This window comes from Phacochoerus africanus, chromosome 2 (genome assembly GCF_016906955.1).
Source record: "Phacochoerus africanus isolate WHEZ1 chromosome 2, ROS_Pafr_v1, whole genome shotgun sequence".
NCBI classification, from domain to species: Eukaryota; Metazoa; Chordata; class Mammalia; order Artiodactyla; family Suidae; genus Phacochoerus; species Phacochoerus africanus.
In genome coordinates, this window is record NC_062545.1 from 77,532,215 (window position 1) to 77,551,310 (window position 19,096).

The 19,096-nt window shown below is 47.9% G+C and overlaps 1 protein-coding gene across 3 annotated transcripts in view; it reads right to left on the bottom strand.

Moving 5' to 3' along the window:
- FYN (FYN proto-oncogene, Src family tyrosine kinase) overlaps positions 1–19,096 on the bottom strand; it is a 225,425-nt gene that overhangs the window by 16,501 nt on the left and 189,828 nt on the right. For all 3 annotated transcript variants that reach the window (XM_047762886.1, XM_047762887.1, XM_047762885.1), the window contains 3 exons: positions 17,493–17,672; positions 15,874–15,950; positions 15,630–15,783 (listed from right to left, as the gene is read on the bottom strand). In XM_047762886.1, coding sequence (XP_047618842.1) covers positions 15,630–15,783; positions 15,874–15,950; positions 17,493–17,672 — 411 coding nt within the window. The remainder of the gene's footprint in view (positions 1–15,629; positions 15,784–15,873; positions 15,951–17,492; positions 17,673–19,096) is intronic.

Sequence of the window (19,096 nt, forward strand, 5' to 3'; positions counted from 1 at the left end):
CCCACTGGGCCCACATCTGGGCCCATCTGGTCCCCTCTCCCCACTTTCCTGGCCTCCTCTCCACTGCTCACTCCCCTACTCAGTGACCTTCTCTGACTGCCGGGCTGGCTGCAGGGCCATGGCTTAGGCTGCTGCCTTTGGCGGAGGTCCTACCCTACTCCCGCCCTATGGGTGGCCCCCGCTCCTCCTCTGTTCTCTGCCTGAGTGTTTCTTGTGCAGGAGCCCTGGCCTGGGCCACTCAGACTGGAGCAGGTTCCCCGGCTCTGCACTTTCAAACCGTGCAAGTTGGAGGGATCTGTGAGCTGTCAGAAGTGTGTTTCTCTCCAGAGACAGACTGTCCTTGGGGCCAGTGCCATCTTTCTGTAGGGGCACCACGTCTCCAGTACTGAACCAGTGCCTGTTGCATGGAGGGCGCTAGATAAGGAGGTGCTGAATGAATGAGTAACGGGATTACTGCTTAGCCCTCCCAGCCTCCCCTTCCCGGCTGAACAACCACGGCTCCCAGTGGGCTTGCTATCAGTTCCCTGTGCTCTGGAGTCCTCTGCGGGTCTTTGGTGACCAGTGTCACTGTCTGACACCATCTGGATGCCCTTTTAAGGGTTTAACAACTGTCAACTACAGAAGAAAACCATCTGTCACACATTAGTGAACTTAAAAACACCCGGAAGATCTGGATTTTAGTGCCAACAAATATGTTCAGAGCCCTTTGGGTCTGAGTGAGCCTGTCTGAGGTGGTGGGCTTCCTGGAGTCGGCTGTGTAGGGACTGTGGGGGTGGGGGCAGACCTGCAGAAAGACAAGGTGGTCAGAGGCCTTGGAGTGTTCATGGCAAAAGAAAGTGGAAAATTCTTTTTTCTAATAGAGTGGGATGGAAGCAGGGGACTGAACACCAATCATTTGGCCTCACAGGTCTTACTTCGATTAAAATTAATATCCACCTGTGCCCCAAGTAGGAGAGAGGGCCGTGGATTTATTCAGCTATCAAAATTTGTCCACAGAACAACAAAAGACCCCACCTCTTCTGGCCTGGTTTTGTTCCCTCTCTTCCTACTGTAACTCTGTCTGGAGATTCCCACGTGCCTGGCCCAGTACTGAGTGTGGGGACACCACAGGGACTTCTGCCTTCTGTTCTCAGGGGGCCTGCAGCTTCGTGTGGGAAGGAGGTAAATGAGTGACAGCGACAACTGCTATAAAGAAGGATAAAGTGGACCCTAAGGAGTGACTCTTCGGGACTCTGCCAGCTGTTCTCAGGGCTCTAGACCCCACCTGAGTGGTGGGAAGCCAGTGGCCTATGAGCATGCCCTACCTCATTCTCGCCTTGTCTTTAAAACCTGAGATAACACATCATTACCTTGAGAATGATCTGCGATGAGACAGACCGTGAAAAGCATTTTGACTTTCCAAAAGTCTTGAAAAGCATCCTGACATTTCAAGGCCCAAGGGGGGTCTATGAGCGATTAGCAATCGGGTAGATGATGCGTCTACTGTTGCTTCTGTCATCATGTTTATTTAACGTGTGGCCCCAGTCCCATTTGTGCTGTTTTAGCACACTTTTCACATGTGAATAATACGGATCATCTCAGGAACAGAGGAATAGAACTAGCACACCCCACACTTCGTGAAATGCAAACATTTTCATGAGAAACGAATGATCTGAGTGGATTCTCCCCTGAAGCCCTTCCTTTCTTTCTAGGCATTTCTCTTGTCTCTGCTGCAGGCTCTTTCTCAGTCTCCTGCTCCTTAGTTACAAGGGTCTCAGAGGCCTCAGGGTGCAGCCCTTTCTCTATTTCCTGGGGGAACACGCCGTCTCTCACAACTAACCCCGCCCTGGTCCCTGTGTGAACTGGGCAGGAAATACTGGGCAAATCTTTTTCTCTCATCTTGATCCCCAATTTGCAAATGTTTAGGGGACAAAGCCCCTAGGATGTCCCACCTTTATCTCAAATGTGGCCACTACAAATCTAAATTTGTTTTTCATCAAATGATGTTACTATCAATAAAACAGTTTGCTGTGAAAGAAATTCTTGTAGGTGGAAAAATTTACTAGATGACTGACAGAATTTATTCTTGCTTTAATATTCTAAGATGCAAATGGCCTGAGTCCCTTTCTTACTATCCCTTTTCTGGCAGATCACCATTCTGCCAGGCTTCAAGGTGAAAAACCTGAAATGTCAGCTGGGACTTCTCCATCTCTTTAAACCCAGTGTCTAATCCATCGCCAAGGCCTTTTGGTTCCCTCTTTGACATGTCCCTCCAACTTTCCCTTTCCTGTTTGAGTTCTCTGCCAAAACCCAATGCGGGTCCTCAGCCCTCTGTTTAATCCTCTAGCCATGGTGCCCTGCCTTCAGCTCACTGTCTTTCCAATTGACCACTTTAAACCTCAACTTCATAACATTCACACCTGCCTCCCCTGCAACCAATACAGCCGGTTCCCTCCTGTGTTAAGTCAAAATCCCCCACCAGGTTTCCAAGGACCCAGGTATCTATTCAACTGTGGGTCTTGCTGCCCCAAAGGCATAGCGGATCCAGTTTAGTTTGCTTTCCCATAACCTGTATCCCACACTTGGCATAATCGTGAACTTGCCTCTTCTACATTAACATAGTCCCAATGTCCTCTCTCCTTCTATCTGCTTAGCTAAGGCCTGCTCAGCTCGAGTCCCATCAAGTCACCATCAAGTCACCTGTGACTGTGCCAGCCTGCATCGATCCCGCCAGTGTTCTTGGAGCCAGTGCTGTAAACAACAGTTTGACGCCTGACAATAGTAGCTCCCGCAATAGGTAAACATATATCGAGTGCTTGCTAAGTGTCGAGCATCATGCTAAGTGCTTCACACACACGAGGGAGAAACCAATAACAGTGCTGTTCCACAGATGGAAAATGGAACAGAGGTAAAACGATAGGCCAAAGGCCACATGGAAATGGTACAACTGGGATCTGCACCAAGGGAGCCTGGCTCCGGAGCCCATGCACTCAACTACCTTACACTCTACTGCCACACCCATGTCTCCAACGCATTTGCGCCTAGTTCTGCGGGTGTTATTTTCTATTTCCTTAAAAGAACGTAAATCTTTTGAGGTTGGAGACCATGTTTGATATCGATCATCCTCCACGGGACCTTGCCTAAGGCTGGTTAAACAGCAACAGCACTAAATGCTTTAATTGGCTAAAGGGTCAACCTCGTGATTTATCCAACACTCTGATGGCCACAGAAATTCTCTTCCTTTATACAAATTTAATCCAACTGAACAAAGAAAGGAGTGACAGTACAGTGGTGGAACAAATCATTATTTTCACCCTTAGAGTTCGAGGAATAAAATCCACCTCACCACACGCCAGGATAGTCTGCATGCTCTTCGTTTTTACGTGAAAACAGGATGACCAGCTAAATTCATTAGGTCAGGATGGCTCATCGCAACCCTCAGGCCCCAGTCAAGTTAACGAAGGTCCTTTATTCCCAGGGGCCAGGCCACCGCTTCCTCCTGCCTTAAACAGCAACAGTTCTTACTCCATTCAGCTACTTCCTGCACTTTATGCATCTTCGTGCATTAAGGCGATGGCAGTGGCATTTCAAATGCTCAAAGGAGGACTGGAGAGACTCTCACTCTCCAGTCTGCCGCCTGCACTAGGCGTGTGGAAGCTGGCCAGAAAACAGGGAGCAAATGTTCTCTGTGACAGTGTGATGAGGCTCCACTTTGGGCTGAGCCAGGATGGGGTGGTCATTTGCAGAAGACCCAGGCTAGTCACTTAGGAAAGGAGCTTCAGAGTCAGGCAGACCTGGGTGTACACACTGGCTCTGCTGGGTGGCCCTTTAAAAGCCCCCTCCGCCTCCATCTCCTCATCTGGAATGGGGGGTAGTGATACCCTCTCGAGGTTGGGATGAGCATTGTAAATAATGCAAAGGGCCCAGCATAGTCTCTGGCACCTCATAATAGCTAAATAAACGCCAGCTATTATTTTACTTGGATTTTAATGCAAAGGCACTTGGTTGCATCAGGCCAGCAAAAGCTTTCCAAATTTTAAGAGGAGGAAAGAGGGTGAAGAAAACTCTACATTCAGCAATCAATCACTGAGAATTTACTGAGCAAGCAGTGAGTCCCCAGCACAGTGGGAGTCCCTCCAGAGAAAACCAAGCACGCATGCATCACCTCCTGCCCTAGAAGAGTCCAGGCAGCTGCAGGGCAGCTGCAGGACAGCTGCAGGACAGAGTGCTCAGGGGAAGCCAACAGAGAGCTAAATTGTGGCACTGGCTTTTGGAAGAAGAGAGCTCTGGAGAGAGGGGAAAGAGGAAGCTCACAGGGAATGGGGGCTTGGGCTGGCCACTCGAGAGTGCTGCAGTGTGAACCATACTTCTTCTGGGGTGGGGCTCTGGGCAGCAGCCAGGACAGGCCTGGGTGGGGCTCAGTTCACATTACAGCACTTAGTGGAGAGCTGGACTGTTAAGCCTCTCCCCACCCCCCACCCCCACCCCGTTGACCAGGCCACTTCCATAACCTTGTCTCAGAAAATATCCCCTCCGGCTGAAAAACTGGGCCAAGGTGGAGAAGGCAAAGCCAGTGGAAAATAAAGCAGCCAAATCCTCCCAACAGAGAATACAAGCGGTGCCCTAATAGCATTTGCAAGGAGGAAATGCATTAGTGTCCACAACGGATGCTTCTTCTGAACCAAAGATCCATCCAGAACCCTCTGCAGTTATGAAGCCGCAAATTCTGCAAATAATTAAGCCAATATTAAATAACGTGTGGTACTTCAACTTTAAAGTTACCCTGGGGAATAAAAAAAATCACAAACTATGCCAATAACAGGAAGCTGGTAACATGGTTGCGGGGGGAGGGGTGGCACGGCAGGACCAGGACAGGATATCCTGTGAAGGAGGTAAAATCAAAGCTGAACTGACCTGGAACTTGTGGTTATTCAAACAAAACAATGATTTCGAACCCAATAAAACTTGGCAGAGCTAAAGTTAGAATTTTCACACGCGGCCAAAGGAATGACTGTGGAATTTCCCAAACGTGTCTGGAGTAATACAACTGTGTGTTTTCCAGTTATTCCTGGTGACACATTCTGTTGCAATTTCAACTTCAGGCTTGTAAGGTTGTAGCACCATGTTTTAAAGTAAAAAACAAATGAAAAATAAATGGTACAATGGACTGAGATGCTCTTCCATCGGAGATGTATAACGGTGAGTGGGGAGTGTGAAACAGAAGGAGGTGGGGGCAGGGAGGAGTGTTGTCCCACGGGGAGGTGGGTGGGCGAGGACCAAGTTGGGCCAAGGCAGAACCCGGTCTAGAAGTAGGGCCTGAATATACTGCAAACTTGAGGGTTGTTTAGCCAGCCACGGATCCAAAGTCTGGTGTGGCTGAATCCACGGAGGGAATATTCAGGCTGAGAAGGCTGAGCATAGTTCCCAGGGGAGCCCCGAATCGAGGACCGGACAGGAACGGGGTACACAGTCCACCAGTGGTGGGTACTGGAAACCTCATCAGGGAGTTCCCTTGTGGCATGGCGGGTTAAGGATCCAGCACTGTCACTGCAGCAGCTTGGGTTGCTGCTGTGGTATAGGTTTGATCCCTGGCCCAGGAATTTCCACATGCCATGTGTGCGGTCAAAAAAATAAATACATAAAAAAATAAAAACAAGAACGAAAAACCTCATCAGGACAACTAGAGGACAGTGGGGAGCAAACTCAGCCACTGGGGCTGGGGGGTGGGGAATGAGGCTGAAGCTAAGGCGCTAGTCCCAGCGTCTTGAAGGTGAGGAAAGACAGGCCAGCAGGCGGAGGTGTGGGAGAGCCTTATACAGAGGAGCCAAAAGTGGGCCTGGGCGGTGATGTTTTTCAACAAATCTATGTGGAGCCAGAAGGTGAGGGGAGGACTCTCGGGCTGCTTGCCCTTCCCCATCACCCTCCTCCCAGGATGACTCTCATTGGCTGTACAAAAGAAAAGGAAATTAATTAGCATCTCCTGGAATCATGGGCACCTGGTCCCTGGACTCTCAGGAAGGATATCTGAGACTCGTCAAGAGGACTTTGCCTGAAGTGCAGACTGTGTTGGGGGGGAGGCTTGTGTAAGTGGTTATCTTGGGTGGAACTGAGGAAGGGAGGACCCCTGCTTGTTCTAAACCACCAAAGCACTGAATAATTCCAATGATCCTCCCAGCTTCCCAGGAGCCACAAGGAAAGGAGGAGCAGAATAAAAAACTCTGAATCACAGCCCAAATGACGGACACTCCATTTGTGGTCTTTTATCCAGAACAACCACCCAGAAAGCTGCACGCAGAGTTTCGGAATCATCTGTGTGCTGCCATTCAGGGTGGTGAGAACTCAGACCTAAGTAAAAATGGATGTCCGGGACGGAGCTCAAAACAGAAATCATCCCAAGAAGCCAGTCACCCCCAGGAGGGGCCATGGGCCTGAGTCAGTCTGAATCATTCCACCGAGTCTGCTGTGCGGCAAGGACAGGCCCTGGGGTCGGGATACTGCCTGGGAAGAGCTGGCGGTCGTGCCGAGGGTCTGGATGGAGTCAGGAAGACATGGAGGGAAGAGAGGATGTGTGCAAGACAATAAGCACTCTGGGCTGCTTTTCCAAACCACTCCCGCCGTGCTTTTGGGGTGTTCGGCCCAGTGCTGCTCCGCCCCCTCCTTCAGAACACGGGGCAGTTTCCACGTGCATTGTCTGGCACTGTTTATCCGGATGATGCAAATGCAGGAGTTCCTTCTGCCAGCAAAGCAGGCAAGGAAGCCAAATGACATTTCTGATGTTTGATGGCAGTCTGTAGTTCCTATTTACACACTTTAAAATCACAGAGGGTGACCATCTGCTTCCTTCTTGATGATTACGAAGAAACATGGGTGTACAGACCAAGGACGCGCTCTGACCATTCAGAAAACACCACCAAACTGCTCTGCCTGCCACCGCACAAAGGAGTGAGAGACCCACACAGAATACAAAACGGGACTGCCCAGTGCAGAGAAGGAGGAAAGGTATTCAGACAGACGGGCTCTGAGTGACCCGGGCTTACAGGAGGCCCATCTGTCCCCAGCCTTCACCGCCCCAGGAGCAGAGTCAGGGAGCAGCCAGGCCACAGGGATGGAAGGAACGAATGCATCTCCTCCTTGCAAACAGTTTAATCCTAAAAGCAAGGCTGGGGGAAGCTAGGATGAGTTTTCTTTTCCTTTTAGTCTTTGGCTTTTCACACGTCCCTTCTCAGAGGATAACTCAGTCTGCACCACCCACCTGCCTCTCCCTGGCAGTCTGACCCGTGCCCCTAGCACTTAACCTGGCCCCAGGGCTCCACGGTGGCTCTGCAGATACACAAAGCGTCCTTCTCTCATCCCTGTTGGAAGAGCTGGTGGAAGCTGCACTGTGGGGTGGAATACAAATGAAGGCACTGCAATGGAGAGGTACCAACTCACATCTGGGAGGCTTGAGAGGTATACCAGGCTGGGCTCCTGCATGCAGCCCTGATCAGCAGGGTGGAAGGCTGGGACCTAGCCCAGGGCAGGGTGTTGTGCGGGGGAGCCCCCTGGCTCTCGGGACACCCCTCGGGACCCATAACCCTGACCTGAGCTCGGGCGGTGCGGTCAGTGCAAACAGACGGGCTTCCTGCTCAGTGCTTAAAACAATGGCTGCACTGGAAAGGGTTTGCTTTTCGTCAAAGGATGATTTCCTTCTCGAGCATGGGAAGAATTAGATTAAATTCAATAATTAAAAGGGTTTTTTCCCCTCCTCCCCTGACACTTGCTGTTCAGGTCACGGCACACTGTGTGGGAAATTGCAGCACTGTTGTTGACAGAGAACAAGAAACGCATGTGCGGACCAGGGCAGAGGGACGGCATCCTACGGCGAAATCAGCCTTGATCTGCCACCGGATTACAGGGGCCTCAGAAGAGGCTGATTAATAATTCCGTAGGAGCCCTTGAGCTGGAAAGCTGGCGTTCTGAGTCTGATAATCCCCGGTCGCTGCCATACAAAGGAAGGGCAGGAATTGAATTCACAGTTCTGAATTGTGAAATTCAAAATGTGAAAGAAACAGGGATCCACTTCTTTCTGACTGTGTTTGTCAACCTAGCTGCCTGCTTGTTTGTGTTAAATGGCTACTGTGCTTTTTGAATCCAAAATCTGATTGTATTTAATTAGTACAGGCATCTGGGATTTCTAATACACAAAGAGTTATTAAAGTAACAAATCTTTCTAAAATATGTTCTCCATGAAAGAATGTGTTAATTTATGCAGTAACAATTTTTTAACATGAAATAATTAACATGAAAACTGCAACAATTATGAATTCTTTGCAGTCTAATTTATAGGTGAATTTTTCTCCAGATAATAATCTATTCAACTTAAACCCTCAATACTGGGAGCATTTGAACAGATACATTTTTCTTCTACTTAGTGCACAAACCTAAACCTATAGCAGGTTTTACACAAAGTCCTTAAATGCCCCTGTTTCTACTATATACGATCTGAAGACCCCAAAATTAAATTTCCTTGACATCTGCTTTCTCAACAGTAATCCTGTCATTAACTTAGACATTAAAAAAAAAAAAAAAAAAAATCAACCCCAGATTAACCCAAAACACAGAGCAACTCTAAGTTCCTATCTTTGTGACAATTCAAATCAGGAGAGAAAAGAATGAAATAGGCAGGTCCTTCATGTGGGAGATTCTGATGAAGGGAGTCAGAAAAGACCAAGAGGCTGTGTGAGTGAGAGAGAGACAGAGAGACACAGAAGGAGGGAAGAAGGGAGGGGGAGAGGGAGAGAGAGCCTGCTATTATCACCCCACTGGATCAAAAGTAGTAATACTACTATTGCTACTGTTACTAAAATTATATAACTATCAGCTCAGCACTTGCTTTATGCATATTCTCAGGGAAACCATACGACAATTCTGTGATGTAGGTAACTATTATTATCCCTGGAAATAAAGGCTCAGAGAGGTTAAGCAACTTGTCCAAAGCCTTCCAGCTCATTAGCAGTGATGCTAAGGTTCACATCAGGGTAATTTGATTTCATGGGTCATGCTCTTAACCAGTCCAGTCCCAGCCATCTTTGGAAGGGGGTGGTATGCTTGCATGTATGCATGTGAATGCTTGCACACACATGGGCACAAACATCAGTGACACTGAGAATGCTCATCGGATGTTCAGAGTTGACAAGATTGAAAACAATGGAGGCAAGGAAGCAGGGGGCATCTTCCTTCCATCTGGTGAGAAGGCAAATCTGAGAAAGGGGCAAAATGTGCTGGAGAAGATGGTGAGTAGACCACTGGCTCCCAGCTATGTTCTGAGGGGCTGCTGGGCATGTAGGTGACATGAAATGGTGACTGACCAGATGAATAGAACTGGCTGTAAAATAATGAAGCAATGTATTTTTTTCTCTTACAAGATTGATTTTTCTTTACTGATTACTATGAGTTTTCTTCCTTAATTTTTTTTTCTTTTTATGGCCACACCCACGGCACAAAAAAGTTCCCAGGCCAGGGGTTGAATGAGAACCACAGCTGTGACTTACAATGCTACAACATCAGATCTTTAACACACTGAGTGAGGCCAGGGATCGAACCCACACCCTCACAGAGACTGCCTCAGGTCCTTAACCCACTGAGCCACAATGGGAACCACTTCGATTTTTTTTAGGTAGGAAAATAAAGACCCTTTTCAAAGAAAAGTGATATTAAATACAAAAAGTTCAGGCCATAAGAATGCTTTTTATATTTCACAACCCTCCAAGAGCTGTTATTGAGAGCTCATTTAATTCCCACACTATTAGGTGAGGTAATTATTTCTATTATCTCCATTTTACAGATGCTAAAAATGAGGCTCAAAAAAGGTTAACTCAAAAAAATAAATAAATAAATAAAATAAATCTCGGAGTTCCCGTCGTGGTGCAGTGGTTAACGAATCTGACTAGGAACCATGAGGTTGTGGGTTTGGTCCCTGCCCTTGCTCAGTGGGTTAACGATCCGGCGTTGCTGTGAGCTGTGGTGTGGATGGCAGACGCGGCTCGGATCCTGCGTTGCTGTGGCTCTGGCATAGGCCAGTGGCTGCAGCTCCGATTCGACCCCTAGCCTGGGAAGCTCCATATGCCGCAGGAGCGGCCCAAGAAATAGCAAAAAGACAAAAAAAAAATAAAATAAAATAAAAAAAAGGTTAACTGATTTGCCTTGGCACACACCAAACTTCTAAATGAGAGCTAGTTCAAACTCAGATTTCCTGACTGCCAACCTCAGCTTCCTTGGTCTCGCCAGGCTGCTTTAGCAACCTAGAGGGAAGTACACCACCAGTAAATAACATGGTAGCTGTGTAGTCTACCTTTAAAAATACGGCCACGAAACCTTCTGGGGGGTATAGGCCTGCCCTAAGACCAACAATTCCTCTCCCAGGAATACACCCAAAAGAGAGGAGGATGTGCCCACCACTGCAGCTTAATTCATAAAGAACCCCAGTAAGAAGTACCAGTAGAATGGATGCACAGACCTATTTGTACAATGGAACATTACTCAGTAAAGAAAAGGAAAGATCTATTGTTACCTGCGGCAACATGGATGAATTTTGTGAAGTGAACAGAAAGAAGCTAGACACAAAAGAGTGATACTGTATGGTGTATTTATAGGAAGTGATTATAGGAAAAATGAATGCCTGGTGATAGAGGGAACGCAGCGGCTCCCTCTGGGAGTGGTTACTGGCTGGAAGGGGGTGCAGAGCTCTTTTAGGGGCTGGCAGTGTTTGCAGCGTCATCTGTGGATGGTTTCAGGAGCATAAATGTAAAAATTCACTGAGTCATACCCTTCATATTTATTAATTTTACTGTATGTATATTATGGCTCAAAAAAAAAAAAATGTATCCACATGGCTCAGCGGAAACAGATCTGACTAGCATCCATGAAGACGTGAGATCAATCCCTGGCCTCGCTCAGTGGGCTAAGGATCTGGCACTGCCTTGAGCTGTGGCATAGGTCACAGACGAGGCTTGGATCCAGCATTGCTGTGACTGTGGTGCAGGCCAGCAGCTGCAGCTCTGATTTGACCCCTAGCCTGGGAACTTCCATATGCCATGGGTGGAGGCTTAAAAAAAAAAAAGTTAAAAAAAAAAAGTATCCACAAAACCAAGTCATTATGATACATAAGCCAGTTCTTGCTGAGCTTGTTAGGTGGAAATCAACATTAGTCATCACTATGTGTATATGTATGACTGGGTCACTCTGTCGTACAGCAGAAATGATCACAGCCTTGTAAATTAACTATACTTCAATGAAACTTAAAAACAAAACAAAAGAAACATTAGCACTGAGTTTCCTAAAAGCACATGAAAAAAGTGTGTCAAGAATTCTCCCCCTGTCTGTGTGAGCTCTGGAGGAACCATGGCTGGAGGGGCTGAGAGGCTTGGAAAGCAAGGCCTGGTGACAGCCACCCTGGTGAGTGGCCCAGGGGACAGCGTCGGACGTATGAGGATGATGGGACACCAGATCCCGTGATGCCTGCACTGCCTCTGGGGTGAAGGTGCAGGGTTGGGGAGGGAGGGGGCTGTGACCAGACCTCAGGGGAGGGTGCAGGCAGGGTGGGGTTGGGAGGGAGACAGCTGAGGGGTGGCGACATGGCAGGGAGGGCTGGGAGGCGAGGCCCCCCTGGCAGAGAGGCTAGGGGAGGACACACCTCTCTAGGCATGGACACCAAGCTCAGACTCACTGGCATGACCACCTCAAGCTCCACAAACTCCAAGCCGAACTCACCCTCGTTCTTCCTGACCTTCTACCCTACTCGTTCCCGCTGCTGGCAACTTCATCCTCACCATTACTCACATCTGACCGCCCAGGAATTAGCTTTGATCCCTCTCTCCCCTTCCCGAATGGTGTGTGAGCCTCTCCATGTGTCTTCAGCACATGCTCTCGTCTGTTTATTCCTCAAGAACTTGGTCTGTCCGGGACGTAACGCTCAGAGTCCTTTTTGTTAATTGCTATGCCCTGGGCAACATGCTGAACAACTTACACGTATTGTTTCACTTAATCTTTGTAAAAATTAAAGCACAAAGCAGGTAAGATATATTTCCACTTTATAGATAAGCAAGCTGAGGTGCAGAAAAATTACGTAACATGCCCAAGGCCCTGGAGCTGGCAGGTGGCAGGGCTGGGTTTCAAATCCGGTTCTGTCTGGCTTCATGCTTACTGCCTGCCCCTGGACAGACTTGGGCTTCCTTCTCCCTGAGGCTCCTAGCAAAGCTCTTGCACTTGGAAAGGCACTCAGTTCAAGTTGCTTTACTTAGAGATCCTGACTGAACACAGTGGAACAAAGGGTTCACGACTAAAGAAGATCTAGCCGCTGTCACAGGGGGACAGGCAGAGGTAACAGAGAATGAGCGATACCCCTAAACAATTTCTTGCGGCCTCCAGAATGCAGCTGGTGGAGGACCACCCTCCTGGGCTCTGAGCCTGGTCTGTACCTTCTCCCTGATGAGAGGCTGCCGCTTACAGTCCAGTGGGGCCAGGAGCCGGAGGAAGAAAAGACCACAGAATTCCAGTTCTGCTTTTCCTCTGGGATGTGTCAGCTCATTCAGCCGGGTGGCGGGGGGTGGGGGTGGGGGGGTGGGCACAGGCAGACAAAGGATATTTCATTGTGCTCTTGGATGGGAGACTCACAACTGTGTTGAGAAACAACTGTCACTCACAGTCCTAAAATACCTGTAATAGGCACACACTTCTGAACACTGCCCACACTTCCACAATCAAGATGCGGCCTGGCTGCGGCCTGTGGGGAACATAAAACCTGATGTGCAAATATTTTCAGGCACATGGAGCAGCTGTCTGGAGGAGATGATGAATCCCCCGCAGAAAATTCGGCACGAAGCACACCTGCCATCTGCAGAGGACACCGGCAGATATACTCCACGCCCTGCCTGCCTCATAAAGTGGCCTAGGAAGGGCAGACGCTCGGGAGGAATTGTGTAAACAGCCAGGCTGTCCCAGAGCTGGAAAATGCATTCTTCCAACTCCCTCACACATGCACCTCAGAAGGTGCCCCTTAAAAGCTTTCCCATAAAATAACAGGGAAAAGGAACTGATGACTAATCGCCTCCATTTTTATCTTCTGTTCTTTTAATCATTGTCTTGATGAAAAGCAGTCAGCATAGCTTAAGAGGGCAGATGCACGGGGCCAGCCACACTTGGATTCAAATCCTGCCTTGGCAATTTTCTTAGCTGTGTGACTTTATACAACTTACTTAACCCCTCTGAACCCGTTTCTATTTTTACCGCTCTACTCCTTGCATGTGCCTGCTTGGGCCTGGCCCTGGGTAGGTATTCTACGAATACCCCAGCTCCCCCTTTTCCTCCCCTGCAGCATTTCCTTTATTCTCCTTGCAAATCCTAGGTCCCCAGTCTTTCGTTTCATCCCCTAAGTTCAGTTTTCCAGTCCATTTACTTCTCCTTACTTATCTCCTTCCAGTGTTTGGCATGGATCTGAAGATACTTGCAAAAGGGAAGAGAAGAAAAAAAGAATTTTAAGAGGAAAGAGTGGCGTATTCTAGTTGGCAATGAAAGGAAGGAAACATAGTACAAAGGGTGTGAGGTGGATCTCTTGAAAAACATTTGGGCAGGTGACAGTAGAGGAAGCCACCAGAAAGGCAGTCAGGACAGCTCACAGTGAGGAGGCAGGGCTGGGTGGCCAGGGCTGAAGGGTGGCTGCTTGGGCCCTGCTCCATGGCAGCAGCGTGCAGTGAGGGGACAGCAGCGACGGGCTCCTGACATGCCTTCCCCTGCACAGCATTGCCCAGGGCACCTGGCTCTGTAAACTAAACATCAAGCTCTGTCAGCAGCGCCCCGGCCAGCATGCTCTGGCTCCTGGCCCTGTGACCTTCTCATTTACGGATGGTTCAAGGCTGTGAACCACAGATCCCACAGATCCAGAGCCTGGGAGAGGGGGAGAGGCTGATCCTGAACCACTCCCTCTGGCACCAGAACCCCACTCACATCCGACAGGACGCCGACACGACCCTCTCCATTCCTAAATCATATATTCATGTCTTGTGCCCTTCACGCATTCTTCTGTCCTTCTGGGTCCGTGAGCTGGGGTCTGACAGGTCTGCCTCAGGGTAAACTCTCTCATCAGGGCAAGGTCTCAGACCTGGGGGCACATCAGGCCCTCTCAACTCACCTTGACTCCAAATCATGCCCACATTCCTCTCCGGATGGCCAGTGCCAATCACAGCTGCCTGCATGCCTTTGATTAGTGATATGGCTGCCATCTGGCCCTGCACTGGCATGCCTGTGTGTGTGTGTGTGTGTGTGTGTGTGTGTGATGCATGGGCATGCTCACTGTGTGGGCATTTGGCTCCAGGACAAGAACTGCCACGTGCTGGGGAAATTCATATAGCCGAGCTGTCTGACTGACGTGTAATTTAGCATTTGGACAGTATCTGTGCGAGGCAGGGTCTTAGTTTAGCGTTTTTCCTCATCATTTGAGACTGCTGAGGAGGATAAAAGCAGGAGAGAACTGGCATGAAATGAAAGAATTAAAAAAGAAGGAAAGAAAGAAGAATTCCAGAAATCACCACTGTAGCATCTAGTAGAAAGCACCACCCGGTCTGTCCTGGTGACTGCTTAGCCTTGCTCAGAACGGCTAGGCTTTGGTTAAGGACAACAGTGAAGGTGACCTCCTTCCTTAGATGTAAGCCCTATATTCTCCATGAGAAACCTACATTTGATTGCGAACTGCATACTTAATTCCACACATTTACCCTTTGATCACTTTCTGAGGTTCTGAGAAGAAAGCAAATAGCCTTGGGAATTCCCTCCCTGGTACCTAGTGCTCCAGACACCCCTGAATAGCTCTCCTGGTGGACTGGCTGCTGCTTTGGGATGTATTTTGTCTAGAGCCTAATTTCTACAGATGTTTGGAGGGGGTGGGCTGGGAGTGGATGATTAAATGAAGTGGAGCTTTCAAGGGACTATGCTGTTATCTTCTATCTTCCCTGTGGATCCCCATTCTACTCATCCTCTCCCCACTCTGGACCCATGTAGACTTGTCAACGGGCTACCGTGACTGCTGGCTCTAGCCCGGTTTTGCAGGAAATGCGGAGGAGGGCTGAACGGTGAGCCCAGGTGCCCGTTCACCAGATCCACCCCAGCTGCCGTCTCCTCTCCACCAAAGGCAGGATCTCTGCACAACTGCTCCCTCTTAGTCCTGGTGCTGTCCCCAGCCCTGGGGTGTGGCATCACACCCTGTCGGTTTTCCCAAGCCCAGCCCAGGCCATTGTAAACAACTCCTTTGTTAAATTCTCCAACCCCGCACGCCTTCTGCCATTGGTTGCGACTTTGATGGAGTGAGCTGCTGCCTGACTGATCTCTTGGTCTCCCACAGGTCTCTTCTTCAAAAGCCAAATGTCCCAGGCCTGGATGCAGTGAGGAGGGCAGCACGAGCCAGGAGGACCACTCACTCACCAGAAAGCAACATCTCAGCCACCCACTGAACCTGCTATAGTCTCCCACCTGCAGAGCTGCCAAATTCCTGCCAGATCAGGAAAGAAAAACCCATCTGAAGAATGACATTCCAAGTATTTTTCTGGAGAGAAGAAGGGAAGGAAGGAGGGAGGCAGGCCCCAGCAGGATGAGGTCAGGAGCCTCCTCGCTCCCGTGCCCACCTTGTCTTGCTGTGTACTCGTTGTCCTCGATCAATCTGGCTAATCCAAAGTCGGCGATCTTGCAAATGAGCCCATTCCCCACGAGAATGTTTGCCGACCGAAGGTCTCTGTGGATATAATTCATGCGCTCGATGTACGCCATTCCTGCAGCAACCTGTGGAAGCCAAGGGAACGTGTTACACATGGCCCCACATCCTTATGTGTCTAGAAATCTGAGGCAGGAATCAGGTACCACCGGGCTCACCTGTGCTGCCATGTCCACGAGGTTTGGTAACTTCAGGGCTCTTCCTTCTCCATCCTTTAAGAAATCGAGTAAGCTTCCTATAAACAAAACATAAAACCATTTCGATTTCCTTTGAAAGATAAAAATTCCCGACAAAGGGCAGAATTGGGTTTTCTTATTAGATGTAATGAGATATTGAATGAAATAATGCTTTTAATGAAAAAAAAAAAAGTTACGCCAAAAAAGGTCAGAAAAAAACACTGAAAGGCGGCACTGAAAAGCAGTGGTTTTAGCTTTTAAAAATAAACAATGGTGACTCCATTTCTAAGGACAACAAAAATAGGATAAAACTAGAAGAAATGGGACTCGATTCCCCTTATGTGATGAGGAAGAACACGGGAAAGGCTGCACCACTGCAATCTCATTCCTGATCAGCCCCGCACAAGAGTGATGTGGGGAATAAAGTGCTCAGCCAAGTGGTTCCCAAAGTGTGGTCCTGGGACCAGCAAGAGAGGCCCCCACACCCTTCTGGAACTCATTGGAAATGCACACCGTTGGCCCCACCCTTCACCACCGAATCAGAAACCCAGGAGGTCTGGTCCAGACAGGTGTATTTTAAGACGCCCTTTAGACGATTCTGAAAACTAGTAAAGTTTGAGAACCAATGGCCCAGGTTATTGGCAGATTTAAAATCAGGAAAAAGAATATATGTGGAATACAGCGTGGAGCAGGTAGTTTCCCACATTAGGTCATGACCAATCAGGCCCTAAAAGACATCTGAAATAAAACAGCAGGCGCTTCAAAGTCACTGTGATAACACGGCCTAAGGAGCTGAGAAGGAACTTCGGGGCTGAAAGCATCATGTGCAGAGGCTTGAGGCTTGGAGTGATCATAGGTGACTTTTTTTTCATGCCTTACTCACAGAGCTATTTACCAAATAACCCTGGATACCAAAGACAAACAATCTTCCAGGAAATAATTCCAAATATATTATAAAAGAAAGTACAAGGAAAGGAAAAACTGCACTGGTGTCCTCTGATGTACAATGCGTTGCCTTTTAAGGCTGTTTCTTGTTTGGTTCATCTATTTTTCCAAAACAAAATGATCTTTGGCCTTATCCCCAACAAGACTGCTTTGATTAGAAATACAAAGAGAGAGAAAAAGAATGGGAATAAAATGTGCTCTTTAAAAGCATGTCTTTCTATGGCTCATGTTTAAGAAGAGCTGGAAAAAAAAAAAAGATGTTGAAAAGATGGAGACTAAACTTGGCCCAGAGATCAGTGTCTGATATTCACACTTCACCCCTGCACACAATTTTTAACACAAGCTCTGGCATTGCAAATAAGAGCAAACTTTCAGAGCCCTCTGTAGCACCCCTGATACTAAAAATGAATTTCTTTAATTGTGGAGAGGAGCTAGAACTCCTGACACACGCTGTGTTTCACAAGGATCTGGGGGGCGAACTCCAGGTCATAGTGTGTTCTTGAAATGTTTTCATTAGTGAGGACTCAAAATTGCGCTTCCTGGGAATAATGCCTGACGTACGGAGAAAGGCGGAAAAAAAGCCAGCAGGCAGCTCCACATCCCCCCCCCAGAACAACCCTGCAGGTCACTGTGAGGTGGTGCCCAGGTCGCCCAACCTTTATTCATGTACTCGGTGACGATGTAGATGGGTTCCTCTGATACCACGGCATAGAGCTGGACCAGTTTGTCATGCTTCAACTTCTTCATGATCTGTGCCTCCTCAAGGAATGATTCTGGGGACATTGTGCCTGGTTTGAGAGTCTTTATGGCTACTTTTGTGTTTCCGTTCCAGGTACCTGCGGACATTCCATAATATGAAGTCAAACCAAAGAATCTCTCTTGAAGGGGAAAAAAAAAATTCTTTTAAATCCATAGTTGTTAGATTTTAAGTTTAAAAAAATTTAATATAGTTTCTGTTGAACAAAGACAATCAAATGTAAGGACTCTGTCAAGTATTTTCAACAGGAAAAATGTGTTTACTTATGGCTATATCATGGTTTATAATTCTTTAAAATTCTTTCTGTTTCCTTTTCTGGCTCAGTCATGTGATTATAAATTGGTATCAAAAAGTTCTGGATACTTTTTTCCCTTCCAGTTTTATTGAGATATAATATAGCACTGTATATGTTTTATGTTTTATGAATTATATAGATCATGAAGTGATTTATATAGATCATTAGTTTAGTGGGAGTTCCCATTTTGGTTTAGGAAGTTAAAAACCTGATATAGTGTCCATGAGGATACGGGTTCAAACCCTGGACTCACTCATGGGTTAAGGATCCAGCATTGCCACAAACTGTGGCATAGGTCACAGATGCTGCTGGGATCCAGTGTTGCTGTGGCTGTGATGTAGGCTGGCAGCTGAACCCGTATGCTGCAGGTTCAGCTGTAAAAAGGTTTAGTGAAATCCATAATCTCATATAGATACAAAATTAAAGAAACAGAATTAATTTTTTCTTCTGATGAGAACTCAGGATTTGCTCTCCAATCAATTTTCAATAACATACAGAAGTGTTAATTATATTTATCATGCTGTACATTAGTCCCCAGTACTTTCTGGATGTAGTTTTTTTTTTTTTGGTCTTTTTTTGTCTTTTTAGGGCCACACCTGAGGCATATGGAGGTTCCCAGGCTAGGGCTCAAACCGGAGCTAGGGCCACTGGCCTATGTCACAGCCACAGCTATGTGGGATCCCAGCCACATCTGTGACCTACACCACAGCTCACGGTAATGCTGGATCCTTAACCCACTGAGCAAGGCCAGGCATCAAACCGGAGTCCTCATGGATACTAGCTGGGCTTGCTAACCACTGAGCCATAACGGGAACTCCTAGAGGTATCTTTTTTTTTTTTTTTGTCTTTTTGCCATTTCTTGGGCTGTTCCCGTGGCATATGGAGGCTCCCAGGCTAGGGGTCTAATCGGAGCTGTAGCTGCCAGCCTATGCCAGAGCCACAGCAACGCGGGATCCGAGCCGCGTCTGCAACCTACACCACAGCTTATGGCAACACTGGATGTTAACCCACTGAGCAAGGGCAGGGATCGAACCTGCAATCTTACGGTTCCTGGTTAGATTCGTTAACCACTGTGCCACGACGGGAACTCCCGACGTATCTTTTTAAGGATGAATGTCCAGAGGTTAGAACAGGCCTGGTCATCCAACTGCATCTCTTAAGGCAGCAGAATGAGCATGGAAGAAATCAGATTAAGTTCTACTTCATGG